The 12659-nt window shown below is 38.7% G+C and overlaps 1 protein-coding gene across 1 annotated transcript; it reads left to right on the plus strand.

Annotated features, from left to right (window-relative positions):
* Positions 1–10751: 10751 nt before the first annotated feature.
* On the plus strand, positions 10752–12447 carry LOC308136239 (ras-related and estrogen-regulated growth inhibitor-like protein; the record flags this gene model as incomplete). Its single annotated transcript, XM_080504496.1, has 4 exons — positions 10752–10800; positions 10886–10939; positions 11039–11115; positions 11572–12447. The coding sequence occupies 4 exons, from the start codon at positions 10752–10754 to the stop codon at positions 11995–11997; spliced, it is 606 nt and encodes a 201-aa protein (XP_080360622.1). The 3' UTR covers positions 11998–12447.
* Positions 12448–12659: the final 212 nt, after the last annotated feature.

Consider the following 12659-nt stretch of genomic DNA (forward strand, 5'->3'; position numbering starts at 1 on the left):
TATCACTCACTTCTACAGCTTATCTACATCATGATGAAATGAACAACCCTCATACTTGTAATGAAATCCTAGAATGAACTCACTTCATCAAGTATAGCAGAGCGACAGACGTATATTGCCAAACATGCTCAAGTAAAATCTATTGATAATATTGACTTTACCTGTATTGTTTAATCCCTGTGTTGGCTTATATGAGTGGTGATAATGTTTATTGTTTCTCTGTAGATTTTCATTAGGCAAGCCTATCAGCTTGCCAGCTCTTGTTTCTGAAAAATGGGACTTTCCAGCTGGATAGCGTTCTGAGTTCCCAGCTTCACGAATGCATCACTAGTCCTCATTGTTTGCGCTATTGATACTTCAAAGTGTAAGACAAACAATTGCAGATTTAATCTACTGTCTTGCAGGTATATGTAAAGTGAGCAAAAGTAAAGTTACTCTCACACTGTGCCCTCAGACGTCAGTGCAGATCTCCAGGGCGCATGAATATTGCATGGATGTGAGGACAGCCAAATGGCATTCAATGGGGAGTTGGTAAAATGTCACGAGGCACTTTTTGTGATTGTGTCTCTTCTAAATATAGCCCGCTGCTGTCTGTTCTACATTTTAAACTATTTCATGCTGCTTCACCGCTCTCTATTTTTACTCCGTTATCAATAGACAGGGCGTCATGTTGTTTTAAAATAGAGTAATATTATCTGCTCCGCTGGGGAGAGGGTTTCAAACATGGCACATATGGAGCAAAATGTTCCACTTTTGTAGTAAATCAAACCAATAGAAGTACGTGCATACTCATTACAAAGACACGAAGTGCTCAACTTTAATTCAGCTGATCTTTGTAAATGTGGCGTTAAAGCATACAATGAATAACAGAGAAAATATAATCCACCCAGCTGTTGTATTGTTGAAAAGCATAGGTGTGTTTGGGTTGGTGAGGGCATTTAAAACTGCAGCCAAACCTGCTTCACGTGAGTGCCACAGAGAGTTTGCCACATAGCACCACTTCATTGACATGCAAAGCTGCTGAAACCAGACAGGCGAGTTGGATGGCATACACACGAAAAGAGTCAGCAAAGACAAACCGCTGTGAGCCAGCCTGAGCATGGGAAAAAAACAAATCCTGAAGTTTTAAGTTACAGCTGGGCTGAGATGGAAACAATGGCAGGACAGAACAGATCGCCCGGGGGAACCTTTGAGAGGACGTTTCTGGCAGACTTGGACTAGTCACGTTGTTTTCGCTTTCGTATCGGGGCCACCGTTTGTCTGTCAAAACAATATTTGCAAACACAAACGTGTCGGTCCCAAAGCGAGACACCACAGTCAAAAACATTGCGAAGTCACGGGCGTGTACGACCGGCACTGTGAAAACACTCCATGTGCTCTCGTATTATCGTAGGATAATCCCATGTTCGCCACACAAATTGAGGGTCTTTTGGGGTAACGGCTTACGAAGCTTATCGCAGGAATTTTTTGTGTACTGTGCAGCTTATGTTAAGGAGTTTCAGGAAAACAATTGAGGCAATCATAAACAAAAGTCCCATGTCTGAGTTTGACAGCCTGGAGACTGTTACTGAGAACAGAAGACGTGTTTGTTTATGGCCTGCACGTTGTTCCAAATATCAAGTTTTCTGGTACATAGATAGATAGATAGATAGATAGATAGATAGAAAGAAAAATATGTAAAGGGATTTTAATATATAGATAACAACAGAGCACATGGTAGTGGTGTGCCGGTTGGCTGCTACAACCCTGCATACTCGAATTATAACTGGCTTTAAATGCTACTTCATCAATACCGAGCTAAATTCAAAGAACAGAGACCCATGATCACAAGGATAGAAGCAGGAAAAAACTACGTGAGGAAGAACTATGCATTTTGCAATGTGATCTTTTTCAAAATGGGAATCAGTCTGTAATCTATTTAATTGAAGCCTCCTCGCCGTAGCTCCATTTCAAACCGGCAGCTCGAGAGGAACAGGCTCGTAAATCAGATGTCGCCGTTCTGCACACAGAGGGGAAGTCAAAGCCGAGCTTTGTTTAGGGAGGGCGAGGTGATCCGCGCGACGAGGTTTGACAACCAGAACTCTGCAGCACAGAGGGCACCGCATCGTAAACAGAGTAGCACTTTCTCCTGGCTCCGCAGCGTCACTCGGCAGATTTCTTTGCTCATTTTTACACGAAGAGATATTTTAGTCACTGACATTTTGATTGTCAGCGTTTGGCATGTGGAGGACTGATAATTCATGTTGAAAAGCTGACTAATTGGGCACCACATCCAAAAGACTCTCTGTCACTGGAGGCTATCCAGAGTTAGGATGATTTCATGGGACTAAAGAGATAATTCACTTGCAACTTTTTTTTTTTTTTTTTTTTGCTCAGCACAGCACAAGATATGCATGTGAGTTGTCTGGGCTCAGTCGTGCAGATCCATTCTTGATTTCAGAGCAGATTTCACCACTTATTCAGATAAAGTATAGTTTTAATACTCAATACCATCATGTTGAGTGTGAGAGATACTGCAGCGTGTCGTAACTTTATAACTACTGTAAATGCATGCAAATGATGGACAGATCGTGTTGGACAGTTGTGAGAGAAAGTTAGAGAGACGAGGTTGAGATGGATTCTTTCATGTATGTTGGAGAAATGATTGCTGATTAGAGAAAAAACAGGCTGAGGACAGAGAGGAGAAGAGGAGAGGTAGTGAAGACGTTTGTGGATGCAGTGAGGAAGGACAAACAGGCGATTGGTGGGATGAAGGACACAAAATGGTATTAGAATAAAGGCGATACACTGTTGCAACAGCGACCGATAAAATCCAGGAAGGAAAATAAATGCATGCAAACAAGCAGAGAAATGCAAATCCTCCTGTCTACACAAACAAAATAAACAGCAGGCATGTGAGTCTACTCTGATCCACAGCTAATTTATAACCCAGTGAGAAAATAGTACCCCCATAACAATTGGTCAGAAATTATTCAATTTACAAAATGAGCCTTGATTTTTACTCTTCCTGACTAATCTAAAAATAATGATTGGTTGCGACATTTCGTTCCTCTAAAAAAAACAAACAACCCCAAGATCTACAAAATCCTTCACAAGAGATTCCTTGATACTAGTTTACGATTGGGCAGAGCGGGGGTTGTTTTGACACCGTGGTGTTCGATATGTCGTTTTATAAAATAAAAGTACTTTACGGCTGGAAATTGTTGTGTGGCATAAGCTGAGAGGCAACATGGGAGTGATGGAGAAGACATTATGTATAATTCTGATGAGCTTTTCAGGGGCCATTACGAACCACTTACCATATTTATACCATGAAATATTCACACGGCACTTTTCTCAGTAAGCAAGCACACGACCATACGTCAAGTCAAATGCAACCAAAATGGATGCAACACGTGAACATATGGTCGCTTGACGAACTCAGACGCAGCGGGACAGCAGCATGGGAGAGATGTTTTTCCAGTGAACATGCAGAGTTAGAGAATGCAACATTAAATCACATTTTAATGAGAATTTATTTCTATCTACTTAAACCCCCTCCAGCTTATGCTTGTTATATTTACAAGCACATGCAAAAACTTGATTTATATTGAAGGCATTGTGAAAGATTTGAGCATCTTTTAAATAACCAGTGTTCATATTTCCTAGATTTAGTTGCGAGGGGCCTCGTTGCTTGCCAGTCCTGGAGAGGATGGAGGAGGGATTGCGTCAGTGTGTGAATATAAAAGGTGTCCTGGTCTTTGACTCTCATCCTGTAATTCAGCCAGTGTGATTCTGAAAGCTTCCTTCCTGTCTCGGAAATGACATGCTAATGGCCAGGCTCGTTCCCCCTCTCTGGTCCTGTATCGCAGCTGTCTAATGAGAGCATCAGTGTATAAGTGGCCAGTAATGATAGATGCCTTCAGTTTAATCAGCTGCAAGAAACTGGCATGAGTAGCCCTGCAGATATAATCTTTTTAGCTGTGGATTTAAATGATCAATTTGTCTTTGTCTGCATGTAGGGATATCACTGCTGCATCTTTAGGGTTTATAAATGTTTTCTATAAAATGTAATAATTTACATGGCCGGAACTGCCTTTATAGTCTTATTAGTTTTTATTTGATCAAATTGTTCATATTCTTGCTGCTTATCAGTGCACGACATGTGACTGTTCTGTGTTTGGTGGCAGTAGAGAGTACTTCAGCATTCAGTTCATTCTCAGTCTGACTTTCAGAGTCCTGGCTCTTTGTAGTTTAGTTAAAGGTATAGTAGAGGATTTTCTTCTTCCGGGTGGATCATCAAAATAACTGGTCCTCCCAATTGTCAATCATTCTGGTGATATATGACGTAAGCCCGTCGTACGTGCTCGTCCCTGCGCGCAGCTCACTCCACACGGTCCTCATTATGCCGCTGGCCGACCCGACGCATTATTCTCGGACATTTTTACACAGTTTCACCCCCTCTGGTGCAAATCTTCTTGTAAAGTGAGCTTATGTGAGCGATGCCGACTTGTGACTTGTAAACAGAGCGTGCACGAGGAGAACTGGGCTCGTGCATGTCTCTCGCACGCGTTTTAGTAGGCGTTCCGTCTCGGGAGCAGGTACAGCGTTGCGCATGCGCATTTTTTTCAAACGGTGGAGAGGGCGGTTCTTTCCTAAAATTCCTGAAAATCCTCCTGTATACCTTTAATAAGCTGCAGTGGTATAATTCAGTCTCATGGTTCAAGGTTCAAACTTGCAACTGTGGTCTGAAGCTTTGATATCAGTTTAATCAAGAATACACACTGCACAGTTTTTTATTGGTTCCACAGTGATTCAGAGCAAACTGTTCAGCCAGGTTTGTGTTGACTTGTCCTGTTTTTGAGTTACTCAATACACCATCTTGTGACAAAAACTAGAAATGTAAGCCTGGATGGACTGCTAAAAATAGTTACTTTTCTGGTTTTGGTATAGCTATACTACCAGCAGAAAAAATACAGTATAACATTAGTTTTGAGATGAGTTAGCGATTGTTGTTTATTATAATATTAGAATTCTGTATTAATAACAGACATTCCACACATTGAACATTTTGGGGACTGGGATTTATCTTAATATTTTAAGTTTGAGCCTTTTTTTTTTTTTTTTAAACAATCTCATGTTGGACATTGCAATTCGTAAAAAGGCAGTATTAGTGAGCAGTATAAAATATGCAGTGCTTTGTTGTCTAAGGGGTATTTTGCTTTGTTGAAGACTGAAACATCTTTGGATAATTTAGTATGAATATGTTTAATATGAGGTTTTCAACAGATGTTTTCATCAATTATCACCCCCAGAAATGTGATTTCTTTAACTCTTTCTACATTTACACCCACTATCATAATTTTTATATCAATCTTCCCCCTATACTTACTAAACACCATACATTTTGTTTTATCCACATTTAGCGATAGCTTATTCATGTCAAACCACTTTTTAAATTTGTTTAATTCAGATGTCATTTTATTGCTGAGCTGTTCTAACTTCTCCCCTGTACAGAAAGTATTTGTGTCGTCCACAAACAAAACAAAATGAAGTATTTCAGAGATTTTGCAGATGTCATTTATATAAAGAATAAATAGCGTCAGGTCCCAACACAGACCCCTACCATTTACACTCACATTCACACACCAATGGAGGCAGTGGCCATGCAAGGCGCCTAACTCATCCATTGGGAGGAATTTGGGGTTCGGTGTTTTAGTCAAGCACACTTCCACATCAACAGCCCAAATCCTATGTGAAAGGGAAAAGTTGTGGTGCATTACTGTCAGAGAAGTCCCCCATTTCCCCAGAGCTTACAAACATATAACAGACTCTCCTCTTTTTATTCACTCGTACTGCTCTTATCAGGTAAGTGTTGAACTGGTAATAAAAACTCTAAAGACTCACTTTAAGTTCCCTGGCTAGCACCTAATATAAAGTATTTAGCTGTCAAGGAGACAGATATTTCTCTCAGGAGATTGTTGCAGACCAAAGGAGGCTGAAAAAAGTGGTTAACTACTGGATTTAACAAGAATCTAAAAAGGACTGTCAGCCACCACATTAACATCTTTTCCCCCAGGAGACTGAACAATATATGCTAGTCTTCATATGTGCTTTTAAAAAATGTATTTTACTCTGGAAATTCAAGATGTTTTTCAGTGATAACACACTAATATTGAGAAATCTTTTTTTTTTAAAATAACGGAGAGTAAGCTTGAATATGAATATGATCTCTCTGTTGAGCTGAGTTCATTTTAGTCTCTTTTTGATAAAGTGGCAAATTCAACATTGAATTGCAAATCAAATGTGCATTTGAATAATAAGCACCAGCCATGTCGTTTATTGCGAGCATAGTTTTCAGTTTATTTCCTTATCCGAGCCTCTGAAACAGGAAATGTGGAATTATCGCACACATAAAGTAAGTTAAGTCCCTAAGAAGATTTATTTGCATAAGCACACACAGGCAAAGCAGCTTCCTGTGAAACAGCCTTTGATGAAAAGACTTTGCTGAGGATATACTATATAACTAATGCACCAATAAAAATGGCAGAGGTTTGATTTCTCTATTCTCTGATGCCAAAATATGAGTTTCAATATAAATGTACAATACCGAGTGTTAACCTATATACAGTAAGTACAGGTTCGAATGTATACAGCTATGTCTTTAAACCTGACACTCATGTGTCACATGCGAGAGACAGGCGCCGAACCTTAAAGTCTGAACTTTGGTGTCACCATTAATTGTCATTGGTTCTATTTGATGCCATTGTGTTAAGTGGCTGCCTGGTATTGTGTCATGAAGAGTAAAAAAAGAAGTGTTGGATGAGAGTAGGGGTCTGCAACCTGCAGCGATGTGATTCTTTATCCCGGCTGTGACAGCACCCCAGAGCTGTTGAAAAATGCAATGTTTAAAAAAAAAAAAAATTATCTTAATTTTATTTGCACATTATACTATTTTTTGGGAGGACTCTTATCTTCTGGCTAAAAATAGCTGAAAAAAAGGTAGAGCAGCCTGATCAATATAGCTTGAACAGCTATATTGGCACCAAATATATATATATATATATATATATATATATATATATATATATATATATATATATATATATATATATATATATATGAGAAAACCTCAATTCTGCACAAAAGGAGGAAAAACAGACAAGTTTTACGTATATTTATGAAAGAATCAGAAATAACTAAAGAAAGTACAAATGACAAAACAACAACAGGACAGATATGAAAAATAAAATACAAAAGTTCTCCCAAATGAAAAAGAAACCCAAAACAACAAGGAGTCAAAATAGTGAAAGTAGCTACAACAGCTAAAATTGTTTAAAAAAAAAAAACAGAAAGAAAAGAAAACACTCAAACCACAACAAAAAACTGTCTGAATTTCTAAAATGTAGTCATGAAACATCATGACATGTTTGTTTTTTGTTTTTTTTAAGTTAAAAGAGACAATTTGTCACAAAAGTGGCTCTTATGGTCATGTAGTTTGCAAACCCCAAAACTAGAGTTGTATTGATTTAACCTCCAAGATATTTATGGCTGTTTTTCACTGTGAAAACAAGAAAGAAAAGTATATAGTTGCAATATGATAATCGTGTTTTTTAATTTTTTTTTAACATAATTTAAGTTGCTGAAGATTACATGGAATCGGTTATTCCATGGATGACGCAGATGTTGACGTGGACAATCGGACATTGGGGACATAATATTGACGTTTCAGTGGAGATGAAGAAATGCACCATTACACGGGACAGAAATAGTTCATTAAATTATCTGGTTTTGGTGTATATTGATTTGTTTTGAGATAGAAAATATTTCCTCACCAGTTTAATATGAGTGTATGAATTGTCATGAATGTAGCACCACCACTGCACAGGAAACTTAGTGTACCTCGAATATCTGTGATGAATTTCACACAAACATACTATAATGATAAAGGAAATGTTGCTAACAGCCTGGGAAATAGCAGGACTGGTTTATTCAAATCATTAAAAAAACAAAAACAACAACAACAACAATGTGACTCGGTGATAAATGTTTGTTCTTTCAACTGTTAATACATTTCCACACATTAGTTCATTTCCTTTATTTCCCCCCTCAGTGGTGTAATGCATCGAAACGTGATATTAATGATGATGAATTCATTTTATGGAATAACCTTCACATGCATATATCTCATGAAAGTAATTACATGCATGGTAGCTTTATTTGCTGCCTGTTTTTAATTGGACATAGCCGCAAGTGTTAACATCTCCAATAAGGTTAAAAATTGGTATTTAAACTTGATGTGAAGCACTTCTTCGTGCACGTTCATCCTTCTTTTTCTATCTAAATTTACTGAATGCACAAATTGCCAAACATACATGATGATGCAATAACCATTGTTTGCGTAGAGACACCTTAAACTAATGTTTGCGTAGCTGCCCTCAGGTTCCGGTCATAGTAAAATATAACCGACATGAGATAACAGAGAGGAAATGATATGAGGAGGAACTGTGATCAGATTTTATTGTAGCATCTTCAGTGAACAGCCTCTGACACAACAAAACATTTCTCACTGCAAAAAAAAAAAAAAAAAGGCTTTCACAAAAAAAAAGTATTGTAGTAAAGGTGAATCTGAAAAATCACACCCAGTTAGGAATAAGTGTGATTTCAAACAACAACAAACACAATAAACCAAGTACATTTTCCCTTCATGCAATATTCTTATTCTCACACAAACACAAGAAAACCAGGTTATGGGAGAGATGAGATTAAAACAGGAAGTTGTAGCACAGAGGGGGGTCAGTAAAGCTGGATAAGATAAGGACACGTTTCTCACGCGCGCGCGCACACAGACACACACTAACACACACACACACACACACACACACACACACACACACACACACACACACACTGATTTGAAACCTCAAACTGCAAACTTGTTGGTGAATGTTTGCACAGAACTGTAAACTTTAACTCTTTAACTCGTCACCACTCAAATGACCATACAAGTCCACCCTCCGCCATTAAACACAAAGGAACGTGTGGATTACAGTGTAACTGTACTCACGGCCAATTATGTGAGGGTCTTTTTCTGTTCCACCAATCAGTGTCCAGTCCATCTGCTCTGCTTTTTTTCTGGCTCCAGGAAGAAAAATAAACCTGTCTGCTGTGGAGAATCATTTACTGAAATCTACCTCCCCCTTGTGGTTGCTTGTGGCAACACATCATTTATCTATCTATCTATCTATCTATCTATCTATCTATCTATCTATCTATCTATCTATCTATCTATCTATCTATCTATCTATCTATCTATCTATCTATCTATCTATCTATCTATCTATCTATCTATCTATCTATCTATCTATCTATCTATCTATCTATCTATCTACCATATTACATAAAGCCCAGAGAATCCAGAGGTCACAGGGATGCCTTTCCACAGCAAGGTGTCTTCATTTAACTTTTTAAAGAGAAGTTTTTAGTGGAAAATGCAAATATTTCTTATCTTTTAACGATCAGAATCAAATGTGTCACAAGTGTAATGGTAACAAATGAAATGAGAAAATGTTCTTTAGTTTCAGATTTCCTCCAATAAAAAAAAAGTTTGTGAGATTTTGCATAAAGAAAAACAACAATGTGGAAAAAGATCACAAAGTCTACAATGTGTGAACTCCTCATCTACACTATACCACAGTTGTTTCAAAAAGTGGTACATGAAACAATTTTCAACTTAATTGTTTGAGTCATTCAAACAGACTCACAGACTCTTTAAATAGACACAGATTTTGAGTCTTCAAACACCTGTATTTTATTTACAGTTGACCAGGACTCTTTAAAATCTACCTGCTCTTTTAAGGGAGACTCAGATTCTTTCCATAAAACGTGAATTGTTTAATCCTGACTCCGTACCCTTGGAAGTAGATGATTTACTCTTCAAACTGTTGGTGGATTATTAAAGCCAAAACTGAATTCTTTCAAAAAGAACAAGACTTATTCTACTGGACCATAACTCTTTAAACTGCACTGCAAATACAAAATGTGCCATTTTTTTCTTTTTAATGTATTTTTCGAGTATTTTCCAAGACTTGGACTCTTTAAAATACACTTTTCACTTTTTAACCTACGTTGGGTTAGGGTTAGGGTTAGTCCTCTGGATGAGGTTTTCAAAGTATTTCCAGAGTCAGAAGCAAACAAAGTGAATCTGACACGTATCAAATGGAACAAACCCACTGCTGACACACTCACTTATTTAAAATTAGACACCAAAAATCAATTTTATAATCTTAATCATTTAAAATTAATTTAAAAGGTTCTTAATTGCCTTTATTCGATGTATTTGCTTCATTTGACTTTATGTCTCTAAACAACACAAGAACTGAACCCAGACTCTTAAAAAAAAAAAAAAAGGAACCGAGATTATTTGAGCCAGACTCCTTGAACTGAATGAAAGTCTTATTTAACGCAAACAAACAAACAAACAAACAAACAAACAAACAAACAAACAAACAAACAAACACACAAACAAACAAACAAACAAACAAACAAACAAACAAACAAACACACAAACAAACAAACACACAAATAAAAAAGGGGAGGGTCATGAGCATGTCATAAGGGATCTTTCTTTTCTTCTTCTGAAGCCACGTGAGGGAATCAGCATTAAATGATTGTTTCCCCCGCCCACCTGCCTGTCAGTGCTATAATAACTGTCCCCAGCCTGCAGCAGCAGCAGCAGCACAGCAGCCTCACATGGAGCTCACACTCTGAACATGGAAGCCAACATTGTGGTTCTGGGCACAGAGAGTGTCGGGAAATCAGGTGAGCATGTTCTGTTTCTGCTCGGACAGATTGAAAATCTACACTCCCTGTTGAACACGGTCCATTAAAGCTTGTTGTTTTCCAGCTCTGACTGTGCGCCTGTTAACGAGGAGATTCATTGGAGAGTATGGGGACATTGGTAAGACTCCTGTTTGTTCATGCAAGACAGCTTTTATTTATGAATTTTTTTTAAATGACAAAAAACTTTTGCTGAACTTTTCCTTTTCTTTCCTTGCAGAATCCATCTACAGCCACAGTTTTATATCAGATGCCAGAGAGATAACACTGAATATCTGGGATTCTCCTTATTCTGGGGTAAGAACACAGATCTAGAAGATCACATGATCTATTTATGTCAAAGCGGAGAGTTAACCTTTTATGACTAGATTTACTGGATTTATATATTTCTTATTATTCTTTGATTCAGGTAGGATGTGAGGATTTTTCAGAAACTCTGTAATGGTTGAGAACTTCTGCTACTTCATCCAATATGAGTTAAAGTTTTAGTATTTGGTCGTTCTTGATTATTATTATGTGTTTCTCATGGTCCGGAGGCGGTCATGTTACTACTCTTGTGGGGCGGTCGTTTTACAAAAGCTTTAAATCCTGGCATATGTACTCAAAGTTTATTTTCCTGCCTTCTTGAAGTTTATAAATGTACAAGCATCCAAGGCTAGGAGTAAACAGATGTATATAGACACCAAATCCTGTCATTTACTTCATGACGCTCCCTCACTGGTTGTTGTTTTACTAACCCGTGTCCCATTGCAGGATTGTACCGCGGAGGCGCCGCTCTTTGACAAGAAGGTCCGGTGGGCGGACGGCTATGTTCTGGTCTACAGCATCTGCGACAGAGCCAGTTTCAACAGCGTCAGCAGGCTCATTCACACCATCAAATCCACCAAGGACTGCCTGGGCGCCGACAAGACGCCCATCGTCATTGTGGGAAACAAACGCGATCTGCACCACAGGCGGACCGTGCTCAGTGAGGAGGGCCGGCTGCTGGCTCTCAACACGGACTGCCACTTCTACGAGGTCTCGGCAGCTGAGAACTACCACAGCGTGCTCATGGTGTTTCACGGCCTGGTGACCAGGATGAGGGACGCCAAGCTGACAGCAAAGAGGCCTCTGGGGTTCAAAGGCATCGTGAAAAGCATGTCCGCTGTGTTTGCCAGGAGACGGACAGACTCATTCTAGCTCGAGATAGAGAGTGACGGGAGAGGACGGACTTTGTCAGTGAATTACGGAGGTCATGGCGTAGTGCGTATTTGAGTGGACGGATATTACAGCCTGTCGGTAACATGTTCCCCGATGTGTCACATCACTGTACCAACGATAAAAAGACCTCAGAGGACAAGACACTGCAGAGACGGGAGATGCTTTCAAGTGTGAAAAGCTCTTGAGGTGGAAAAATGCCACCGGGATTCAGAAAACATGGCCATACAACAGTGCCAAAGAGGTTTACTTGTGTTTCCTGCACTTCACGTTGCACAAATTACATCAACATGTCCTTGAAGAGACCCTCAACGTTTTGTATTTTATAGTGTGTAGCAAAGTTGCATCATGTCCATGTTTGTGCTGTATAAACCGGACAGGTTGTTCCAGAAGTGGGTTTGGATTGGAAACGATTCTATGCACAACTTGAATGTGCCTTTTATTTATGATGCTTTTGCCAAAGAAAATGAACCGAAAGTTCTTCAAACCGCAAATAAAACTCTTGCGTCCCTGGAAAGAGGGGGACTGAAAAAAGTTCCTGCTTGAACTTCAATGCAATCCTTCAAAGTAGAAGTCGTATTTATATTTATTCAAGTGGAGATTTTATATGTAAGAAAGGAGACGGATTTTTATATTTATGATTT

The sequence above is a fragment of the Blennius ocellaris genome (genome assembly GCF_963422515.1).
Source record: "Blennius ocellaris genome assembly, chromosome: 11".
NCBI lineage: Eukaryota > Metazoa > Chordata > Actinopteri > Blenniiformes > Blenniidae > Blennius > Blennius ocellaris.